This window comes from Arachis hypogaea, chromosome 14 (genome assembly GCF_003086295.3).
Source record: "Arachis hypogaea cultivar Tifrunner chromosome 14, arahy.Tifrunner.gnm2.J5K5, whole genome shotgun sequence".
NCBI classification, from domain to species: Eukaryota; Viridiplantae; Streptophyta; class Magnoliopsida; order Fabales; family Fabaceae; genus Arachis; species Arachis hypogaea.
In genome coordinates this window covers 142,802,582-142,825,641 of record NC_092049.1, presented here as the reverse complement: position 1 = coordinate 142,825,641, position 23,060 = coordinate 142,802,582, and the positions used below count along the sequence as shown (strand labels likewise).

At 35.3% G+C, this 23,060-nt stretch overlaps 4 protein-coding genes across 7 annotated transcripts in view; 2 read left to right on the top strand and 2 right to left on the bottom strand.

Annotated features, from left to right (window-relative positions):
• Positions 1-879: 879 nt before the first annotated feature.
• Positions 880-3,350, bottom strand: LOC112798270 (2-alkenal reductase (NADP(+)-dependent)-like). Its single transcript, XM_025841520.3, has 5 exons — positions 3,086-3,350; positions 2,708-2,888; positions 1,996-2,162; positions 1,692-1,774; positions 880-1,606 (listed from the first exon to the last, which is right to left on the bottom strand). Exons 1-5 carry the CDS (start codon positions 3,323-3,325, stop codon positions 1,228-1,230), a joined length of 1,050 nt encoding a protein of 349 aa, XP_025697305.1. The 5' UTR covers positions 3,326-3,350; the 3' UTR covers positions 880-1,227.
• An 80-nt stretch (positions 3,351-3,430) lies between these two features.
• Positions 3,431-5,210, top strand: LOC112798271 (uncharacterized). Its single transcript, XM_025841521.2, has 3 exons — positions 3,431-3,691; positions 3,789-3,936; positions 4,638-5,210. The coding sequence occupies exons 1-3, from the start codon at positions 3,637-3,639 to the stop codon at positions 4,714-4,716; spliced, it is 282 nt and encodes a 93-aa protein (XP_025697306.1). The 5' UTR covers positions 3,431-3,636; the 3' UTR covers positions 4,717-5,210.
• A 71-nt stretch (positions 5,211-5,281) lies between these two features.
• Positions 5,282-10,061, bottom strand: LOC112798268 (T-complex protein 1 subunit zeta 1). Its single transcript, XM_025841518.3, has 15 exons — positions 9,705-10,061; positions 9,559-9,622; positions 9,209-9,344; positions 8,438-8,589; positions 8,242-8,289; positions 7,985-8,077; positions 7,731-7,837; positions 7,512-7,626; positions 7,280-7,366; positions 6,918-7,122; positions 6,686-6,780; positions 6,212-6,280; positions 6,014-6,121; positions 5,781-5,899; positions 5,282-5,620 (listed from the first exon to the last, which is right to left on the bottom strand). Exons 1-15 carry the CDS (start codon positions 9,836-9,838, stop codon positions 5,545-5,547), a joined length of 1,608 nt encoding a protein of 535 aa, XP_025697303.1. The 5' UTR covers positions 9,839-10,061; the 3' UTR covers positions 5,282-5,544.
• A 3,793-nt stretch (positions 10,062-13,854) lies between these two features.
• Positions 13,855-23,060, top strand: part of LOC112798267 (protein SWEETIE-like) — a 28,341-nt gene continuing 19,135 nt past the window's right edge. For 2 of the 4 annotated variants that reach the window (XM_072215669.1, XM_025841517.3), the window contains exons 1-8: positions 13,859-14,219; positions 15,061-15,268; positions 15,679-15,785; positions 17,173-17,413; positions 17,496-17,585; positions 17,661-17,748; positions 18,241-18,305; positions 19,001-19,105. In XM_072215669.1, the coding sequence (XP_072071770.1) occupies positions 17,568-17,585; positions 17,661-17,748; positions 18,241-18,305; positions 19,001-19,105 (276 nt within the window). In that variant the 5' untranslated portion in view covers positions 13,859-14,219; positions 15,061-15,268; positions 15,679-15,785; positions 17,173-17,413; positions 17,496-17,567. Of the gene's footprint in view, positions 14,220-15,060; positions 15,269-15,678; positions 15,786-17,172; positions 17,414-17,495; positions 17,586-17,660; positions 17,749-18,240; positions 18,306-19,000; positions 19,106-23,060 lie in introns of all 4 variants that reach the window. The other 2 variants (XM_025841512.3, XM_025841511.3) reach the window with 2 other exon arrangements.

Genomic DNA, 23,060 nt, shown 5'->3' with positions numbered 1-23,060 from the left:
TTTTTTTTCAATTGAAAAAATAAAGTGTGATTTATCTTTTAATGATTTTTTTATTTTTTTTATCTCACTTATAAATTAATGGTGAGAAATTATACTTTATCCTATTATCAAGTGACAAAAAAGAATGGAGAGAATTCAAATTCGTGTTAATTCTTAAGTCTTAACTTGATCTTGATGTTCAACTAATTGATGTGATTAAAATTGAAGTGTACTACCGAAGCTGTTCTATCCCAAAAACAACCTAGGCTAGAAAGGTTGCTAGCCCGTTGAGAATTGGACTTTAGAAATACAAAAAAGTCTTTTTCAGTTTTGATTCCTGAAGCCTATAAAACATATATGGCCATAGCGGCCATGCCCATCTTCATTGGATCAAGTTCTGGAAGTGTAGCCAAAAGTCCAAATTAGAATGGAAGAACATATTCTGACCAAAAACATAAAAAGAACTGCCCCAAAAACAAAAAAAATAACCAACTCACTTGTCCGCTTAAACAAATGTCGGGGTCCTTAACCTGTCAGGTTAAGGAATACGTGGGAAACCAAAACAAAGAAAGAAAGAATATACAAGAATATTAATTGACCAAAAATAAAAGAATATACAAGAATACTAGAGGATATTTATGATAAATCGTTTAAACAAGCCATCACTTGTTACCTATTTCTAATTTTCTATAGATGAATATTGGGTAATCTACACTCTTTAGGAAAAAATAGTGAACAATTAATTGATTTTTCCTAAAAACTTTATTCAAGCACTCAACGAATTATACTCTGAATCTCTGATTACACAAAACTGTGAAAACTTACTACTTTCAAAGCTTCATGTGCGAAGATCAAGCTCATTCAATGAAAGGTAATACACAACAATTTTTTGGTAGCGACTTGAGAAAATAAGGCTTTGCATAAAAGACAATAACACATTACAGAGGAAATGGATCCTTTCAATTTTTTTAACACTTGAGATAAAGTGTGATATCTCACTATTAATTTTATAAATGGAACTAAAAATAAATATGAGAGAGAGAACAATGAAAGGTGATATTAAACAATTGACACCATCTAGTTTTTTCTCCACTCGAGAAGATCCACTCCCCATTACACACACTATGGAGCAAGAATTTTGCTAGCATGGTAGAATCTCTGTTTCTCTCTCAGCTGGTCAAGTTCACCCAACAAATTTTCAATGAATATATATATGATTACAACATAGTAAGCATGAAAAGTGATCATTCATTCATGGGCGACACGAATGACTTGTTTGCCAACATTCTTGCCAAGGAAAAGTCCAACAAAAGCGGATGGAGCACTTTCCAAGCCTTCATTCATGTCTTCAATGTAAACAATCTTTCCTTCCTTGTAGTATCTGGAAACGTCTTCCAAGAAGCGCGGATACAAGTGCAAGTAATCGCTCTGCAAAAACCCCTGCATCTTGATGCGCTTTATAATAAGATTCATTAAGTTGTAAATCCCTTTGGGCTCAGAAAGGCTCTGCTGAGACACCATCCCACAAACTGCAATCCTACCATGAATCCTCATGTTGAGTAGTGCAGCATCAAGCATTTCCCCACCCACATTGTCAAAGTATATGTCAATTCCTTGCGGAAAATACCTGTCAATTCACCCACCACCAATGCAAGTTTTCAGAATCACCTCCACCATATATCACTCTGTTAACACAAATGACTCATGCATACCTTCGTAGAGCTGAATTCAGGTCCGATTCTTCCTTGTAGTTAAAAGCTTCGTCGAATCCAAGCTTGTTCTTTAGGAGGTCAACCTAATTACAGATTCAAAAAGCAACTCAACTAAACTATATATAGTATATCAAAAATACTATTTACCAAAATCAGCCACTAAAATCAGTCACCAATGTATTTGTGTATATATACATGTGTGGTATAATTTATTTTCAATGCGAATTTGTATTACAACATGTATTTTATACTGGTGGCTAATTTTAGGATACACATAGCATAATCGATAGCAGCACTTCCTTACCTTTTCCTTTGAGCCAGCACTTCCAACTACATAGCAGCCACGAAGCTTGGCAAGTTGGCCTACTAGCTGCCCTACAGCACCTGATGCAGCTGATACAAAAACATATTCCCCTTTCTGCGGCGTGCACACCTCGTAGAATCCTGCATAAGCAGTAAACCCTGGCATTCCTGCAAAATTTGATTTCATTGCCATAAATAAATCAGAATGAAGGAAAAACACAACTCCAGTATACTATAGCCAGATGATATACAAGGTGGTTTCAGAACTAAAAGGAAGCCAGTTCCTCAACAATTTTATTCCCTAACTACAGTTTTGAAACAGGAACCTCAACAATAGTCCTATAGAGAAGAGAAGAGAAAGCATCCAATTAAGATAAGAGAAAAGGACAAATAGGTCATGACCTTTTGTTCTACGGATATTTTTGTCCTGAACCATTGAAAAATACTTTTAAGTCCTGACTTTCATAAAACTTGGATGGATCAGTCCCTTTGTGCAAATGCCTCCGTCAAAGACTGATCTGTCTAAATGCCTCCGTCAGGGTTTAGGATCCGTCCAAATTTTGTGAAGGTTAGAACTTAAAAATATTTTTCAATGGTCAGTAACAAAAATGTTGTGGAACAAAAGGAGGTGAGGGACCTATTTGTCATTTTCTCTTAAGATAAAGACACTAGAAAGAAATAAATAATGTGAAGCAGATAAAGTGTGACAATACCAAGAAGACCGACATGGAAGGAGAGAGGAATGTGATCATCTGGTTGGACTTTTCTCAACTGATCAGTTTTTTGGATCAAACTATACTCCTCCCAGCCCGTAAATCCAGAAATGTAATCCCCAGGCTTGAAATTCGGATTATCAGAGTGTATAACTTTACATACACCGAATCCTTCAAGCGCCTTCATCATCAAAATACACATGCTATTCTTGTTAGTTGTTATATAATAGTAACAACAATAATCCTGTAAATAATTCCTATTATTTTTTGTTGCCTACACGTGTCGTATGCTCCTACTCATACTATACTCACTGAACCAGATAAGAAAAAGAAAAATCAAATCATATATATATATATAGTTTGCTCTTGCTGATTCACCTGGCCAGGAACAAAGGGGGGAATATAAGATTCACGGAAATCACGCATGCGACCGCGCATGTAAGGATCGCAAGAGAGATAAAGATTCTTGACGATGATGGATCCTGATCCTGATCCCTGAACCTTACTGAGGTCTATTTTGGAGACCTTGAATTCCATGTCGGTTTCGTGAGGAACTCCATCTATGTAGCCTTTGAATATAACCTGCTTGTTCTCCATTACTACAGCTTCTTCCGACATGATCCCTTCCCTTCAGTTTCTTCTTCGATCATTACAAACCTATATAAAAGCACGTGTGACTTCAATGTAGTGAAGCTAGTACCTACCGCTCTACCAAAAAGCAAGCCAGCACAGGGTAGGTAGTTGTTGGGCTCTTCACATTTTGGGCTTTTTTATTTTGGGCCATAGTGGGCCTCAAACTTAAACTATTTGGGCCACCCCGTTTGGGAGCAGGAGAGAGCTATGCAGCTAGCTAGGTGCTCGGTCGTTTTCTTCTTCGAGTTTGAGGGATTGCTACTGCGATTTGACGAAGAAGAAGAGGAGGAATCTGAATGGGGTACGTACAAGAGGCGCGAGAGAATCATGTCAAGAAGAAAGTGGAAGAAGGTCTAATGCATATTTTTTCCAAGCCCTAATTTTTTCATAATCAATTTGCAGTTGTACGCTTTTTTGTACTCATGAATTTCTTGTTGTTTTTGTGCAGCTTTGCGCAGCAAAATGAAGCAGAAGGCCCTGAAAGAGTGTGATCAATACACTTCCAAATATGCTCAATGCGCCTCGGGAAAAACCATCTCTGTCGTTTGGCAGTGTCGGAAGCAAGCTAAAGAATTGAATGATTGTCTTCATCAATTGTAACTCTCTCTCTCTCTCTCTCTCGATAAAGTGTTGTGTGGATGTTGTTGTTGTTTTGTTATATTTGCGTATCTAATTCTAATGTCAAGGAAAGCCATTTAGTTATATGATTCGGATTCTGGATATTTCTTAACTTGTTTTGCATCTTCCATCTAGTTATTCCGTTGTTCAGACAAGATATGCAAAGTTTAAGAATGTTTGTAACTCAGTTACGAACAGTGGAAGTGGACCTTTCACCTCCAAGGCTCATGAAGGAAAACTAACTACATAAGGTTATTAACATTAAGGTTAAAAATGTTATTTTTCAAGCTCACCTTTCCATTAATATTGAACACCTTTTATGGTTTAGAAGTATATGTAATCAAGTTCCCTACTGCCTGAATCGCACACTCCGTTTTGCATTAGTTGCCCAAAGTTGAGAGTTCTTAGCAACTTATTGGTTAGGTGTTTTTGGAACTGTTACTTTTATGGTTTAGAATGATGTGTTTCTTCGATATACATCACACGCAGTTGGTCGGGTGCCCGAATAGAGATATAAGCATTATTTTTTGTTTAGTTCTAAACACAAGCAATACTCATTCCTCCTGCATATTTGATTTGTCATTGGCTCTTTCCTGTGGCACTATCATCAACTTGTATTTAGATTCTAGTGTCGTAAATGTAGTGATGGACCCTTTTCTTTGTGTTCTATTTTTCACAGCACTAATGATACAGTTCTGGAGGAAATGAAGAAAGACTACATGCTACAACATGGTGGGGAGAGCACTGCTAGAGTCTAGCCTAGTTAAATGCTGATGCGAGTGCCAAAGATTGTCATATGCTCAATTAAGCTGGTGCATTCGAACCATCGTTGTATTTGTAAACTTTCCAGAAATTTGGATTCAGTTAGAACAAGAATGAAAGAACTTCCAAAATGTTTGATGATTCTTGCGCATGAAATATTCTAGTAGTCGAAGGAATTGAAGTCAGGACTTGAGAGGTTATTTGAGGGGAAATAGATATATTGAGTTTTAGTCTTGATTCCTTTGTTTAAAGCTTTCCAATGCATTTATTGCACTCCGTGGCTTGAATAATCCAGACAGAGCTGTTGTCTCATGACTCATCGTTTAGCCGAAACAAATTGGCTTTCTTGTTTTTTATGTTTTTACATTAAACACATGTTAAACTAGTTTCTCTGTATTGGAAGCCGATTGGGATTTTCTAGTACTTGGATAGTTGGATTGGAATGCTTTGTATTATAGAAACACGAGATTATTGCCATTTTGGAACAAAATGTCGTAGCTTGAGCAATGTGAACTGTAAGACCAAAATGAAAATGACAAAAACCCCAGAAACCAAAGCTACTTTTGTAAGTGAAATTCACTTCCACTAAATAAAATAAAAAACTATGCTTACAGATTTTAAGAGATCCAACATTTAGTGACAATAGAATCTTATATTTTACAAAATCTTAGGGAAAAAAAGACAACCAAATCAAAACAAAATATAGGTTCATTTTCAAGTTAAAATTGGAGCGGAAGGAGTCAAAACAATCCGAACGATAGCTGTTGTCACCTCAGGAAAATAACAACCAAATTCGAAAGAGAAGCTTCAGGTGAGAAAGAAATCTAAGTTGGCTTCCGCATGTTCCGTCCAGCACGAATTACTTCATCCACCAATAGCAACTGCGATGCTATTACAGGCCTGCAAAAGACATTTACTTGATCAAATTTAATTGTAAACAAACTGGTGCAAACATAAAGAACATTTTAGATGGTTGCCCATTCTGAAAATATAAAATAGGATATAATAGATGCATTATATCTTAATCCAAAGAATGAGCAATAGCAAAGTTCAAACATACCCTGAGTTTATGATTTGGCGCTTCACAGAGTAGTTGTCAAAAATACCCTCCATTTGAGGATCAATAGGTTCTCCGGTGTTCTGGCTCAATCCCACAACATTCCCTCTGTCATGCTCTCCCTGAAACAGCAGTCAACATGTACAACAATAATACAAATCTCGCTCCTACAGAATAAATATTAAAAAAATAACATTCAGGTGAAGACAAGCGTGAAAAAGCAGCGGAAGGCATACCGTGAGGGCAATAATCACATCTTGAGTATCAAGTCCGGAGTTCTCTGCGAGCGTCTTCGGCACAACAAGAAGTGCATCAGCAAAAGCCTCGACACCAAGTTGGGCTCGCTGTTTTGAGTTGATAAGCATCACCATCAGAATATGCAAGTGATAATTGAAGAACAGTACATAATTGGAAGACATGAGATTTTGTATTACCCCTTGGACTGTTTTCTTAACTTCATTAATCAGATATTGCCTAGCAGCAACTTCAAATGCACCAGCACCCTGAAGATGACAAGTAAATACATGTCAAGCCTATCATAAAAATCATAACCACGAACTGGCAAATCATAGTTGTGTTGTAGGAGGTATGAATTCTATGAAATACTACTATAAAAAGGTAGAAGCATAATTCCTTTTATCAACATGAATTTAGCTATAAATCTTTCATTCCGTTCATTAACTACTCCAAACAATTGGATTCAATCACAAATATTTAAAAGCAACAATAAAACTCTCAGAACTATTCAATCAATGACTGGCAAATAAAAAACACTTTTGCCCAAGATATCGTAAAATCATATTCATTTCCCCTTAGATCCAACTCAAGCATACATGAGGGGGTTATAATATTATAATATACAAGAGCAGGAATCAAAATAACAGATTTAAGCGGGGAATGAATCTTACCAAAACAACAGATTCATCTTCAATGGTGTTCTTGACTGCCCTCAAACCATCACGAACAGCATCTTTAATTTGAGCTATTGTATGGTCATTAGGACCTGTACAAGTACAACATTATTCCATATTATCTCATCTTAAATCCACCAGCAGAACCAAATCAACAAAATGCTAGAAAGATGAACAAAAAAGATGCAAAACAAACTCGTTTAAAATCAAGGAGCCATAGATAGTGTACCTTTAATCAAGATTGTGCAGGAAGAAGGATTCTTCACATTTTCCACAAATGTATATTTCTCTTCACCAAGAACGTGTTCGTATACCAACCCTGCCCAACCCAAACATTCTGGAGTCAAATCATCTACAGAGTTTACAGCTTCTCCTCCACAGGCCAAAACCAATCTTTCCATGTTTCTCCTCTTTGCTCTCCGAAGGGCAATTATCTAGAGTAAAAGATTAATCAATCAGCAGACAGAATACACAAGGTTTTTAAAAAAACAGTAAAGAATTAAAAGAAGAGGGAAAAGAGCTATGTTCACAATATTGGTAAAATTTAAAATAAATGGAGAAAAAATTTGGAGATAATAATTTTTTACTTACTCCTTCCCTTGCAAGCATATCAAGTGATGGGGGATCAATTCCTTTTTGATTGATCACAACAAAATTGCTATCATTACCGGAACAAACCTGCATACAGAAGTATGGGGTCAATTTGAGAAGAGCAGAATCATGGAATTAAAGTTAATGCCATTACAGCAGAGACAAAAATTTGTGGCTACAAAGTAAACTATAGGTACCAACATATATGAGAAAGTCCCTTCTACATATCTACCTTATTTTTCAGTTCAATGATTTTTTTAACTCTCTCATCAACAGAACGCCTTTCAGCTGCAACCATTGCTTCCCTCTGTTCCGCATTTGAGTAGAAAAAGCCTGCATTTATCTCACTGTAGAGGAAAAACTCATTATATGAAGGTGGGCATAAGCATGTAAGTTTGGCGAAACACAATTTGATAAATCATAATCACTAATATCAATTTCACTTGATTACCTTTTTTCATACTCCAAAGACACGTTGCAAGTCAATATGTAGCAATTCTCTGCACGTCGCTTCATATCAGGATGCCTAGAACCATGATCAAGGACAAGACCCTCAACCTATAAAAATAAAAACCATTTAATCAACTGATTGATTGCAAGAAATATTGATCTGATGAACTGCAAAGGTAAAATTAGCACCTAAAGGGCAATGTTACAAATGAAGCATAACAAATATAATCAATGATAGTTAGCATGCATGCATACCAAGCGTGTGTCAACATCAAATTTGTGCCGCATGTGCATGATCTCCACCATAAAAAGATCAATTGCTTCCTCAGGCTTCCTAATGCACAGAACCTATCATTGTAAAACCAAAATTCACTAAACACTCAATTGTAGGAGGCCCAGTGAGACTCAAAATCTGCTTATTCAAATGACCAAGCAAAATAAATAAACTAAAATGCATCATATTTAATTTATAAACAAGGATTGAAAATGTTAACAACTCAAAGTGCACTCACCGCATTCACAATTATATCAGTCAATTTATCTGCAAGTGACTCGTAAAGCTGCAAACATTACAGAAATTAATTAAAAAAAATATATATATATATATATAACTGTTATGTTGAGAATGAAAAGTATTTTATTGTTTATTTGCTCTGTAATATGACCAAATGTCATCTTAAAACAAAGATAAGACAAATTATGGTTTACCTTTGTCCTTACTGTTGTTCTTGCTACCATCTTGAGAATCTCTTTGTCAGGCTCATCACCCATCACAACAGGAGTCTTAAACTTCTCAAGGAACTGCAGGGTTGCTTTTTTAGCAATCTCAAAACCATCAACCAACACGCGTGGATGCATACCTAGAAGATGCAAATAGTCATCTTAATCATGCTGTAAGGAGTGATGGGGGAAATGAAATAATTAGGTACTTCCACACACATTTTAAAGGACATCTCTTTGCCACTAAACCTTTTATAGTATATGATTACATTTATTTATTGGATACCGTATATGATTACATTTAATATCACCTTGCCCGTAGTGAACTATCTTTTTCTTATTGAAAGAGAAGGCCTTGAATAATTGTTAAACCACATTGTTCAGGTGCAGTACAAGCTAAAGTACTTCAAAAACTGTAGTGGATTTGATTTCCTCAAATGTTTGAAGTGCACTTCAAAAGATAAGTGAAAAAGTGAATGATCTCAGCCGTTGACAAGAAAACTAATAGTTTGAAATTATGCAAGATATAAATGTCAGCACCACAAATCGTTTCAAATAATCTAAACAATGATTTTTCATTTTCAATTAAACTATTGAGATCTAATATCTTTCCCTTTAAAATTCACCACAATAGTTAGAAGAGCTAAATCCACTGTGCTTCATTACAAACACACAATAAGTTACCAGGTGTGCAACCAAAACTTCATTGCCATTTGGGAGTAAAATTACAAGCATCAGAGTATCAGAAAACTGATTAACCTTCATCAATGTAACGCTCGGATTGCTTCATAAGTTCACCAATGAAGATGACAGTGGAAGTGGTGCCATCTCCACTAATATCATCCTGAGCAACTGCCGTCCTAGCAATCATTATAGCAGTTGGGTTCTGGATTTGCTGCACCCACAACAGCAAATCAAACATCATCAGTGTTCTGGCAAATAAAAATATAAGGAAAGATAAATGGAATCTATAAAAGTTGCACCGAAAAGCTTTCTATTGTGAGCTAATCTGAACTTAAATAAGCTAAGGTACTCAAACGTGTATAGACAGATCAGAACACTAAAACAGTTAACGAAACAAAAGAAATGAAAAGAAAAAAGAAGGTAACCATCTCTTTGAGGAGAGTGTTGCCATCTTTGGTGAGTTTAATATCTCCGGCGCCACCAACGAGCCTGAAAACGAACGAATGACGGAACAGAATGAAAATGAGAGAAGAAAAAGGAACAGAAGAAATAGAGAAGAAGAAGTGTATACATTTTAATGGTTCCTTTGGGGCCGAGGTTGGTCTTGAGGACATCTTGCAAACCCTTAGCGGCATTGATGTTCATGTGAAGTGCCGCAGATTTGTTCAGCACTTCGGCGTTAGGGTTCAGCACTCGCAGCGACATCGTTTTCGCTTCTTTGTTTTCCCTTTTCGACTGTGATTTGATGTATAGGGCGAGTGAGTGAGTGCAGTGATTTGAAGTAGAAGCAATATACAAATGGAGGAGGTGGAAGAGGGTTTTTTAGGGGTTTCAAGTTTCAACTCTCTGGAACTCACCACTCATCACTTCACAGTTCACACACTCGTTTGTGAGCTCTGTTTTCTTTTTTTTTTTTTTTGGTCAAGACACTCGTTTGTGAGCTCTGTTTTTTTTTTTGGTCAAGACAGTCTCGTTTGTGAGATCTATTTTTTTTTTGGGTCAAGACCCTCTCATTTGTGAGCTCTATGTTTTTTTGGTGGGTCTGATGAGTTTTTGGTTTCATTTTATCATTTTTATCAGCTCCCTCTCATCTTTCAAGTTTTGGGCCAAGAAAGAGATTGCTGCGATAAAGAATCTAATTCCCGGGCCTGCCCATAAATTGAGCACATATCTTAAAGGAACGACGCCTAAAAGGCTAAAAGAAAACAATAGTAATAGCAAGGAAAAATGCAACAAAGTTAGTATTTTTTACCAATTTCAATTGCCATTTTTTAACTTTAAAGTTTAAACACGAAAGGTGACAGAAAAATAAGAAAATATTTTAGTCCAAATTTTGAAAAATAAATGCATAGTAGTCATAGAAATAACAAAGCAGATACTGAATGCGAGATCTTTTTTATTTCTATTTTTTGCATACAGCAGTTTCTTAAAGTGTATCTAAAAACAATGGATGTTTATAGTGTTGCATCAATTTTTTTAAGTCGCATCATTTTTTAATTTAATAACAAAAACAACACAGAGAAACATTGAAAGTATCAAGATGATATTTCATAGCTAATGTTGTGATTTGTGAGCTATGCAAGATGCCTCCATATATAAAATTATCATTATCAAACTTCTTAACAATGAGAATTAATAATACACATTTAGTTGGAGTCGTACTCTAAAGAATTAAGGCCATAATCAAGAAAAAACTCAAATGAAATAAATTTTTATTCTTAATACTATGTTCTGGTTGTGAGTTGTCCAGTAGTAAAGAGAAAAATGAGGTGCAAACATGTGAACTAAGTGTATTGAATATCACTTATTAATTTATTTACAATACATTGTGTCATATATATAATTAGGTTGATTGAGTGTTCGTCTTATTTATTTGTTTAAATAAGTGTTGAAATTTTAAATATCGTTTTGTATATATAATAACTTACGAATTATGACTAACAATTACTCTAAAAAATTAGAGAATAAAATTTTCTATTATTAAAAAAATTGACTCGTATTAATTTAAAAAATAAGATAAAAATAAAACATATCGACAACTTTAAATTTCTCATAATTCAATATTGAATTATAGAAAATAATTTTATTTAGTCTTGATGATAACAAACATATCATATTTGATTGGATTTAAAAAATCCAAGTATTTGTTTGACGAGTGCATTTTGTGCATGGGTGGTTAACGATAAAAATTGCAACCCATCAATGGTGTTATTTGTACAGATTTAATGGACCCTTGTATCGCCTTAAATACAACAAACAAGCATTCATGGAACTGATGCAGTTCTTTGAGTAAAAGCAAAAGAATAATCGGTGTCTCTTTTCATCAAATTGATGGACGAAAAAAGATGAAATTTGAAGTTAAAATTAAAATCAACGGTACTGATTTAAATAGTACAACCAAAGATAAATGACTTTTAACAAAAGAAAAAGTAGCAAATAGGACAACAAGCAAAGCACTCCTTCTGTTTATATCTTGATTTAAAACACAAAGTCAGATCTATTAAGTATAAAGGTTCACCAAGAATCTCCTCTTATTTGATTTTCTAAGAGGTCGGACAACATAAGAAAGTTCAATTCTACTTATCTAATTAAGTAATTGCCTCTCCAAATTTCTTCTATTATCTTCATCTTCACTCAAAGATAGATTTCAACAAACTCTCAAGATAAAGGAAATGGTGATGCACCAACAATAAAAGTGGAACTATTCCAAAACGATAGTTATCGACTCTATTATAAATACATTGACACGCTCAGGTATATTCACATTCTAATCTACTAAAAATTTACTAACTTAAGTATCTGAATCTCTTACAGATACTACTCCCACCTCATCACGAGGAACTCGGATAACGACACTTCGACACCAGCACAAGTTGGATGCTGCCTTAGAAGGAACCTGGACCTTATGCATGTTCAGGCCAAAATTACCGTTTCAAGTAATCATCGAAACACCTCCCAAGTACAATTTTCTATTGCAGCTGAAATATTCCTCTACAACTTTGTGTCTCCACTACCACTGCGATTTTGTTCTAATTATAGGAGAAGAAGACAAGGACTACGCCGTCTTGTTACCAATGACAACTTCAAGTTTTGAAAGCATTACTTCTATACAAAAAAGAGTAATTGGCTGAAAATGAAAAGCAAGGAGTGAGAACTATCATATATGAGTTTTTCATAATTTTTAAACTATAAGAAAGTTATCAAGTGTATCCGAGAATATCGGTGTTCTAGTTATTTTAACCGTTGATTTTAATTAATATACATTATATATATATTTTATAATTTAGATCAACGGTTAAAACAATTGGAACACTGATATTCCCGGTACACCTTATAACCTTTCTAAACTATATCTATCTTTTCTTTCATGTTGTTATATTGAATATTTAGCTTTTTTAATTTATCTTTTTTTTGTTTCAATGAAAAAATACGTATTAGTGAGGTATTAGTAAAAGCCAGTAAGAAAAAAGACAAAAGAAGTTGAATTTGGAGAAAAAAACTATAGATTATGTCAAACTCTTTTAGTGTAATTTTTGTTTTTGTGCCATGAGTTTAAAATATATATATTTTTTTGTTAGGTCAGATAATAATTTAGTGTTGAGAATCTAGACTAGAGAGTTTAGTCAAAATAAATTTGGTTAAAACTTTGTGAGTTTTTTGGTAGAATTAGGTGAATTATAGGGGAATTTGTATTTATAATTTCTAAAAATATAATGAAAATTTTATTATTATTATAGTAAAAACTAGATATAAGTCACATTATATTAAGTGATTGAACTAGAATACATAATGATATAATTTTTTTTTTCGTTTTTATTGCATTCGTTATGAGACAAAAATAAATTGTATTTTACATAATTGATAAATCAAATGCTATAGTCTCATTATTTTAAAAGAGATTTGATGACACAGTTTAAAAATTACAAAAAAAAAGTTGAGTTAATACTCAATTTGGTCCTAAACTTGTATGTAAGTCTCAATTTAGTCCTTAAAGTTTTAATTACCTCTATTTAGTCCCCCAAATTTTATAAATGTGTCTCACATTAGTCTCTGAGATGATTTTTAGTTCAAAAATGTTAATGGAGTGTTGAAATGGATAATCAAATGCCATATTGAAACTTATAAAATGATGTAGTTTTGGTATTCAAATAACTAAAAAATGATGTCGCATCACTTGTTTTGTTAGGTAAAGTTTCAATAAACACCACTTATGATGTTGTTTTTGAGTGTCAATACCAAAAAACGACATCATTTTACAGAGTTTAGCATGGCGTTTACCTATCTATGACAGCATTTTATTAACGTCTATATATTGAAAATTATTTCAAGGATTAACATGAGTCATGTTCGCAAAGTTTATGGACTAAATAAAGACAATTAAAACTTTAAGGACTAAATTAAAGTTTGTACACAAATTTAAAGACTAAATTGAGTATTATCTCAAAAAAGTTAGATTCAACTTTCTTCTGTAAACTATTGAAAATTTTTTCGATTTTAATATTTAATATTTTAGCATCATATAATGTAAATATTAAACTATGTTAAATAGAAATATTTCTCTTATATTATCACTGATTAAGCTCTATCATGTGGTTTATTGCCTTCATTTTCCTGATGGATACAATTTTATTGGGTTAACTAAAATAAAGATTTCGCATAAAATTAAGAAATATTATTTCTTTGCTAACTACTACTTATGTGTAAAATAAATATTAGCTCCAACCCGGAGGTGTAATTTGCAATTTAATAATGTATTTCTAGACCCTCTTTCTCCTTCACCGCGAAACATAAAAAACATTCTCAGCTGAGAGGCTTGGCTGCATTTTCTGCAACATAGCTCAATGCGACGAACATAAACTTGGATTAACCGCAAACTTAAAAGCAGCATTTGCTCCTTTCAATGGCGAAGAACAATCACACCGCCAGAGACAAAGGAAACAACAACAACGCGCCGCTCTCGCGGTTCGGCGTGCTCGTGGCGCAGCTGGAATCCATAGTCGCTTCCGCAGTTCACAAATCTCCGGAGCCACTCCTCTGCTTCGATCTCCTCTCCGATCTCATATCCGCCATTGACGAAGACTCCAAGGTACTTCCTCTCTTCTTCTTTTGCTTATTTTTCCGATTCTGTTATGAAATTTCGTTTCTCAGATCAGCTACCTTTTGTACCTCACTTCATCTTGATTCATTTAGTTAACGCGTGTGATGTAATTCGGAGCTGGTTATTAAGTTTGTTACTGCCAGTTATGGCTAGTTAGGGAGTGGATTGTGCTAATCTGCACTTGTGAACATCGTTAGCTGTGTGCATTCGGATCATTTTGTATATATAAGCTGAAACTAAGTTGTTGCAGATCGAATTTCCTTTTTTAGTTTAATGAGTTTGTTATGAAATATGAATTCATGAATGCTTTTGTCTGTAGTAGACAGTGTTTGATATTGAGAACGAGCTGCATTTTGTTGCGTTAGTTATTGCTTTGTTCGTATGATGTGGTCGCCCTGTGATTAGCTGGACTATAGTTTCAATTTCGACATATGCATATTAGCAAGCTCTCAAGGAGCAAGAAATGAGAGAAAGCAGAAGAGCGTTTTGGAGAATTCAGAGAGAGGAAAATAGCACTGAATCTTGGTGCTTGTGCTATCATTCATCTTTATGTCTCTGATTCTTGTATGACAGCTGAAACTGTTGCAACTAAATCTAATTAGCTGATCTGAGTCATTGTACTACACCTACGAAATTAGGAGAACTATAGCCGTGTGTGTGTGTTTTATAACATGAGGTAGTAACTTAATGCTAAGCTTGTTGCTTTTGAGAATTGGCTTTTAATTAAGGTTTGATGCTATTCATTTGATATTATTTGTTGTTGTTGATTTGTGTTTTCATTAAAAATCTTAATGTGTTTTCTGATGTTAAAATTTATCATATCTTCTAGGAAAATATTTTGTTGTGGCAAAGACGGTGTGAGGATGCATTGTATTCCCTGCTCACTTTTGGTGCTCGACGGCCTGTGCGTCACTTGGCATCAGTTGCAATGGCAAAGATCATATCCAAGGGAGATGGAATATCAGTTTATGCTAGAGCAAGCAGCCTTCAGGGATTTCTTTCTGATGGGAAGAGGAGTGAACCTCAGAAAATTGCTGGTTGGTTAAAATAGAACATTTCTAACAATGTTTAATGGCTAATTAATTGCTGCAATATTTATTGTTTGAGCACGCTGACTGATACAGAAGATTCTTGGAAATATTATTGTTGGTTAAAATATTCTTCCTCTCCCTGAGTCCAGTGAACAAATTGTCTAGTTTCATATATTTATGTATGTTTAGCACATGCTGATGGTAAGCTATATGGACTAAATCCTATTAAAAACAAATCTAAAGGTAAGAAAATTATGACTGAATAAAATCTCCTAACATGATTAGGTATTACATCTACCTTTCATGTTGCACATGTTTTGTAAATAATGTTTTCAATGTTGTTTGCATTTATTTATTCAGATGTGTCAGTCTTTGTTGTGTTTTATCTTTACTATTTTATTTCAACCAATTTTTAGGTGCTGCACAATGCTTAGGAGAATTGTATAAGTATTTTGGCAGAAGAATTACTGCAGGTTTACTTGAAACAACGACCATAGCAACAAAGCTTTTGAAATTTAGTGAGGTATTTTCTTTCTGTGAGTATTTTTAGATATTCTAAATTAGTAAGGACTTTAATTGAAGGGCCTAATGAAAAGGCATAAAAAAATTTATATTGGTCTGTGTCATCGTTTAATGCATGCACGATACATGTTTTTCTTGCACACAAACTATACGTATATAGTTAAGGAGTTCTTTTTTTTTTTATTTGGATTTTTTTTATCATTGTATTATTTAGATGTCTCCAAATGAAGTATTGAATGAAATTATATAATTGTTAATTGGATAAAAATGGTCACAACATTTTGACATTGGGTTACAAACAGTATTTACACCACTTCATTTGGGGATTTTATTGTATTTTTATTTAGATTTTAGAAAAACAAATATAAACAAAATAATTTAAAATGATTTAGATTTTAACAGTTTGACTATGGACATGGTTTCACTCAATTCATGTAACGGATTCTATCTAGTGGGACAAGGCTTAACTGTTGATTTTTTTTATTTAAAGGATTTAGCTAAGGGCGCTTGTTAAGGAGATAAGAATAGTAACTTTTGAAGTTTTTAATGCATTTAAGACATTGTCAATGTATTGGAAATATCAAAACTTGAATTTTCTATGAAGAATTTCTTTTAATTGATTCCTTAACAAGTGCCCTCAAGGCCCTTATTTAAAATAGGAAAAAGATTGTTCTTTGTACCAAAGAGGAATATTATTAGAAGAGAAGGAATAGTTCAAAAGAGGAATGAAATGCAAACTAAAGATTTGGTTCTGCCAGTTTGAACTAGGGTCATCTGGATATATAAAAGAAATGGAAAGCATTACTTAGTATTTCAAAAATGGAAGAAGAAAAAAAATCAAGTGGAAAATCTCTTTTTAACATCCTCCATACAACACAGAGAGATATGATCAAAGTGGGCAATCATATCTTAGAAAGTGCAATAGAGAATGCCTAAGAGTCACATATGCTATGTGGCAGGTGCTTTAGCAAACAATCAAGACAAGGGCAGAAAAATTAGGGCCTGAATGCTTTTAGTATTTCCAGCATATCACAATTTATGATTAAACTTCTTTTTGCTCCAATAGCTTAGTTGTTTCATTGAAAAAGTGAAATTAGAGGAAATCAAAGCCAATTTGGTTAAGATTAATTGTATTCACCAACGAAAGGAAAGTCTAACTGACTTATTCATTACTCTCCCACTTTCCTAGATTTATCATTGCTCAATATTCTATTTGTTTTTGGTAGGATACATGAATTAGTAATGTGCCTTTGTTTCATTGTATTATCGATTGATTTTGTCTTTCTGCATACTTTATCACATAATGGAGGCAGTTATCTCGCTGATAATTTGTTATGCCATGCCCTCTAGTCTCTTTTAATAAAATTTTGATGTCACTCAAACTTCAGGAGTTTGTAAGGCGTCAGGCATTGCATATGCTTCAGAATGCTTTGGAAGGCTGTGGTGGAAGTGCTGCTTCAACAGCATATTCTGAGGCATTCCGTATCATAATGAGATCTGCCACTGGGGACAAGTCCTTTGCCGTTAGAATAGCTGCTGCAAGGTGTTTGAAGGCGTTTGCTACCATTGGAGGTCCAGGTTTGGGGGTGGCAGAACTTGACAATTCAGCTTCCTATTGTGTCAAGGCAGGTATTTTTATTTCAATTTCATCTCTTTCACATGCAAAATTATATTATTGGTTACATGTCTCTGTCACTGCTGCTTTTGATAGGCTCTTGAAGATCCTGTTTCATCTGTTCGAGATGCCTTTGCTGAGACTTTGGGCTCCTTGCTTGCTCTTGGAATGAATCCTGAGGCACAGGTTTTTCATATTTTGGCTTTCTCTGTTTTTTCGTTAATTCTTGCATCCTTTATAATTGTTTCTATATCTTACCAGGTTCAACCTAGGGGAAAAGGTCCTTTACCTCAAGCCAAAAAACTTGAAGGTGGATTGCAGAAGCATTTGACTTTGGCTTTCACAAAAGGTTTGTGTTTTTCTATATCACCTATTTTCATTTTCCAATATGATGACATACTACCATTACAATAAACTTGTGAATAACATGTGCTTTCTCAACCTGGCTTGCTTAAAGTCCCAAATTTGTACTCTCCCAACTACTCATGCAGCAAGTTCTGTCCTCCTTTAAAGAGTTTCTAACATTATAAAATGTCATTCATATTCGTAAACACCTATCATAATCTCAATCTCATGTAACCTAAAGAGTATGAATACTATCATCTTCTCTATCTATAAATTAACCAATTAAAATGCACAAAGCTAAAAGCAAAAATGACAAGTCAAGACTGACAAAATTGGCTTAGAGGCTTTTCAATATTTGTTTTACACTGGTAGAAAACTTTCATTTTGTCTCAAATTTATTTTCGTGTGTTTTTTATGATTCCATTATATATATATTTTAAATTTCTTTGCATTTGCTGTTTAAATTTGTAACTTACTTTTCCTACTTCTATTGCAGCAAGTGGAGTGCGGTCTAGGGATGTTCGGGTTGGCCTAACTCTATCTTGGGTATTCTTTTTACAGGTGAAGCTTGAGACTGATTTTTTAAGCTTTCAGTTAGCTAATAGGCATTCTTGTGAATAGTTGGAGATTGGATGGCATTTTTGTTTCATTATTAGAATTCAGTCCTAAAAGCTAGCAAACAGTGAGAGTTGCCTAGCACTTATAAAGGTTATCATGGTCATATTCCCAAGTGATGTGGGAGTTCTAATAATTATATTAGGAGTAATTTTTTTTTTTAGGAATATTCAGTTTTACTCTTCTGTATTGTATTTGGGCATTGATTGATTCTTCACTTGCTATCTTGTTTTTATCTTTTAGTTTTGTTTGTTACTCAGTTATTTTAGTTTTCGAAACACAGACTATGTATGATTCATCCTTTTGTGGACTGTAAGCTTTATGGGAGTCTTATTAATTTGCTAGTGGTTGGTGCTTCTTGAAATCCATAACCAAAAATGGAAATCTTGATCCCTTAACATTGATCTCCCCCCCCCCCCCCTTTTTTAAATTAATGTTCATATATTTTGGGATGGGATTGTCTCTAGCAGTGAAGAAGTCTTTAGAGATCTTTGATTTATTTATTCTTTTATATGTTTGCTGGTAGATTCCTTTGTTGGTTTCATAGCTTTTAAGGTAATTATTAAACACAACGGAAATAAAATATATGTGCTTGTGGGGTTGTTCAAGTAGTGATTCTATTATCAATTTCTTTCTCGCAGGCCATGCGCATAAAATATCAGCATCCAGATAGCGAGCTTCAAAATTTTGCATTGCAGGTTATGGAAATGCTCCGTGCTGATGCTTCTGCAGATGCCCATGCATTGGTATTTTCACAATCAATCATAGTTTGAATTATTTCTTTCAGTTAGTTTCCTCCATGGATTTTGTAATATCCTTCTCCCCATGTTAGTAATATTTCTTCTTCTATCTGGTTGGAACATACTGCACGTACCTTCAACGACAGATTGACAAGCAAGTTTATAGGATAGGATGAGATGCCTAGAATCTATTTGGTGTAAAGCTCATGATCTTTATAAAGGACTTTCCCTTTCAGACATGTTGAGAGATTGAAAAGCTATGCTTTATAAATAAATCTTTTTTTTGCTTTGCTTTTCTATAGGGGAACTCTTATCAACAATCTTCTATGGTCCTTCTCCCTTGTCAAAAAAGAAAAAAAAATTATTCGAAAGAAAATAGAAGATAATTTAGCCTCATCCTTTTTTGATAAAGTTTCTTATTTTTTTGAGTGAAAGAATTGAATAAATGGTTTCAGTGTCATAGATAAACTTGAAATAAACGAATGGAGTGAGACAAGGATTGTGTTTTGGATGAATTCACTTGAGAGAATCATCTCTCAGTGTCAATATATATATACATAGGTACAGAAATAAAATCCCTTAATACTAGGAGATATGATAGAATCAGATCCCTTAATACTAGGAGATAGAATCAGATCCCTTAATACTAGGAGATCCAATCAGAATCAGATATCTAAAGATGGAAACTATATCAAAACAGATCTAATCTAATATTCAACACTCCCCCTCAAGCTGGAGCATATAAATCATATGCTCCAAGCTTGTTACATATGTATTGTATCCGAGGACCCCGGAGAGCTTTGGTGAAAATATCTGCAAGTTGATCGTTGGAGTTGACAAAGGCTGTTACTATTTCCCCACTTTGCAACTTCTCCCTTATGAAATGGCAATCAATCTCTATGTGCTTGGTCCGTTCATGAAACACAGGGTTGGAAGCAATATGTAAGGCAGCTTGATTATCGCACACCAGTTCCATCTTACTCGGCTCACAAAACTTAAGTTCCTTAACTAATTGCTTCAACCATATAAGTTCACATGTGGCAAGTGCCATAGCTCTATATTCAGCTTCCGCACTAGATCTTGCTACAACATTTTGCTTCTTACTCTTCCAAGATATCAAGTTTCCACCAATAAAAACACAATAACCAGATGTAGAACGTCTATCAGATGGAGATCCTGCCCAATCTGCATCAGTATACCCAACAATCTGGTTATGTCCTTTATCTTCATACAACAAACCTTTTCCTGGAGCACCTTTGATATATCTAAGGACTCTAACAGCGGCGTCCCAATGACTATCGCATGGGGAGTCAAGAAACTGACTTAGGATACTTGTGGCAAATGAAATATCTGGCCGAGTGACTGTCAGATAATTCAATCGGCCAATTAATCTGCGATATCTACCAGGATCTGCAAGAGGTTCTCCTTGATTTGGACTAAGTTTTGTGTTGGGATCCATTGGTGTATCTACAGGTCTAGAATCCAACATTCCAGTTTCTTCAAGAATATCCAGAGCATATTTTCTTTGTGAGATACAGATCCCAGCATTAGATTGTGCCACTTCAATTCCTAGGAAATATTTTAACTTCCCCATATCCTTAGTCTGAAAGTGATCAAACAAGTGCTGTTTTAACTGAGTGATTCCCTCATGATCATCTCCAGTAATGACAATATCATCCACATAAACAACCAGATATATGGAGGTCATGGAGGAAGAATGACGGAAGAAAACTGAATGATCTGCTTCACTCTGAATCATGCCAAATTTAGAAATAACAGCACTAAAGCGACCAAACCAAGCTCGAGGGGATTGTTTCAAGCCATATAAAGATCGGCGTAAATGACATACTAAGCCGGAAGACTCCCCCTGAGCAACAAACCCGGGAGGTTGCTCCATGTATACTTCCTCCTCGAGATCACCATGTAAGAAAGCATTTTTAATATCAAGTTGATGAAGAGGCCAATGGCGAATGGCAGCCATAGAAAGAAAAAGACGAACAGAGGCCATCTTCGCAACAGGAGAGAAGGTATCACCATAGTCCAAACCAAAGATTTGAGTGTAGCCCTTAGCCACAAGGCGGGCCTTTAATCGATCAATGGTTCCATCTGAGCCGACCTTAATAGTATAGATCCAACGACAACCCACAGTAGATTTGCCCGGTGGCAATGGAACAAGATCCCAAGTACCAGTAGAATGTAAGGCAGACATCTCCTCAATCATAGCCTGGCGCCACCCTGGATGTGAAAGAGCTTCTGCTGTTGTTTTGGGTACAGAAACAGAAGACAAGGAGGAGGTAAAAGCATAGTGCGAAGATGATAAACGATGGTAACTAAGAAAATTATAAATAGGATTAGGATTACGGGTGGAACGAGTACCTTGTCTGAGAGCAATAGGAGGACTACTGCTAACTCCGGAAGAAGGATCCAAGGACGGTTCAACCACGGGTTCAGGAGATGAGTTATCTTGGACTGCAGGCCGTGGGCGGCGATGATAAACTTGGAGAGGCTTTGTGGGAATAGGAGGCCCATCTAAGTAAGGAACAGGAAGCACCTCCGTAATGGAAGGTGAAGTGATGTCGGGTGCAGAGAAAAACGGGGTATTCTCAAGAAAAGTGACATCGGCAGACACGAAGAAACGATTAAGAGCTGGAGAATAGCAACGATAACCCTTTTGAAATCGAGTGTACCCTAAGAAAACACATTTGATAGAGCGAGCAGTTAACTTGTCTTTGCCTGGGGTAAGATCATGGATGAAACAAGTACAACCAAAGACTCGTAGTGGAAGAGAAAAAATGTGCTCATGAGGAAATAAAATGGAATGAGGAACTTGATTTTGCAAAACAGAAGAAGGCATACGATTAATTAAATAACATGCAGTCAGAACAGCCTCACCCCAAAATTTAAGGGGAACATGAGTATGGAGAAGAAGAGTGCGAGCAGTTTCAATCAAGTGACGATGTTTACGCTCAGCCACACCATTCTGTTGAGGGGTATGAGGACAAGATGACTGATGTAGAATGCCTTGGGAGGACAAGTAAGACGAAAAGGGTGCTGAAAAATACTCACGAGCATTATCACTTCGTAAAATTTTAATTGAAGTTTTGAATTGGTTTTGAATTTCAGAACAGAAAGACTTGAAATGTACAAATAATTCAGATCTGTCCTTCATTAAATATAGCCAAGTGCAACGAGAAAAGTCATCAATGAAGGTGACAAAATAACGAAAACCAGAATGAGAAGTAACCCGACTAGGTCCCCATACATCAGAATGAATAATAGAAAAAGGAGATGCAGCCCGTGTATTGACACGACTTGAAAAAGAACTACGAACATGTTTACCTAAATGACAAGTTTGACACTCTAAGGTAGTAAGACGAGATAAACTCGGGACCATAGCTTGTAACTTTGAGAGGCTGGGATGTCCCAGGCGACAATGGACCACGTCCGGAGACTCAACAGTAGCAACAGAAGACACACTAGTAGTGGGTAAGGCAAGCCGATACAGTCCTTGAGACTCACATCCTGTACCAATCGTCTGTCCCGTCCCTCGATCCTGCACAATGACGGAGTCAGCAAAAAAGGTAACAGAACAATTGAGAGAACGAGTAAGTTGGCTAATAGAAATCAAATTGAAAGGACAATTGGGCATGTAAAGAACAGATTTCAAAGGTAATGTAGGAAGAGGAGTTGCTTGACCTATTCCCTTAGCACCAATTTTAGAACCATCAGCCAAAGTGATAGAAGGAAGAAATGCAGGGTGTTCAAGTTTAGAGAGGACAGAAGAAGTACCAGAAATGTGATCAGAAGCACCTGAGTCAAGGACCCATGGTCCAAGAGAAGAGGAATGAGAGATACAAGCAACAGAATTACCAGAGTGGGCCACCGAAGCAATGGGAGTAGATGCCTGCTTTGAAGCTTGGTACTTGAGAAACTCATCATAATCATTGCCAGAGACAAATAT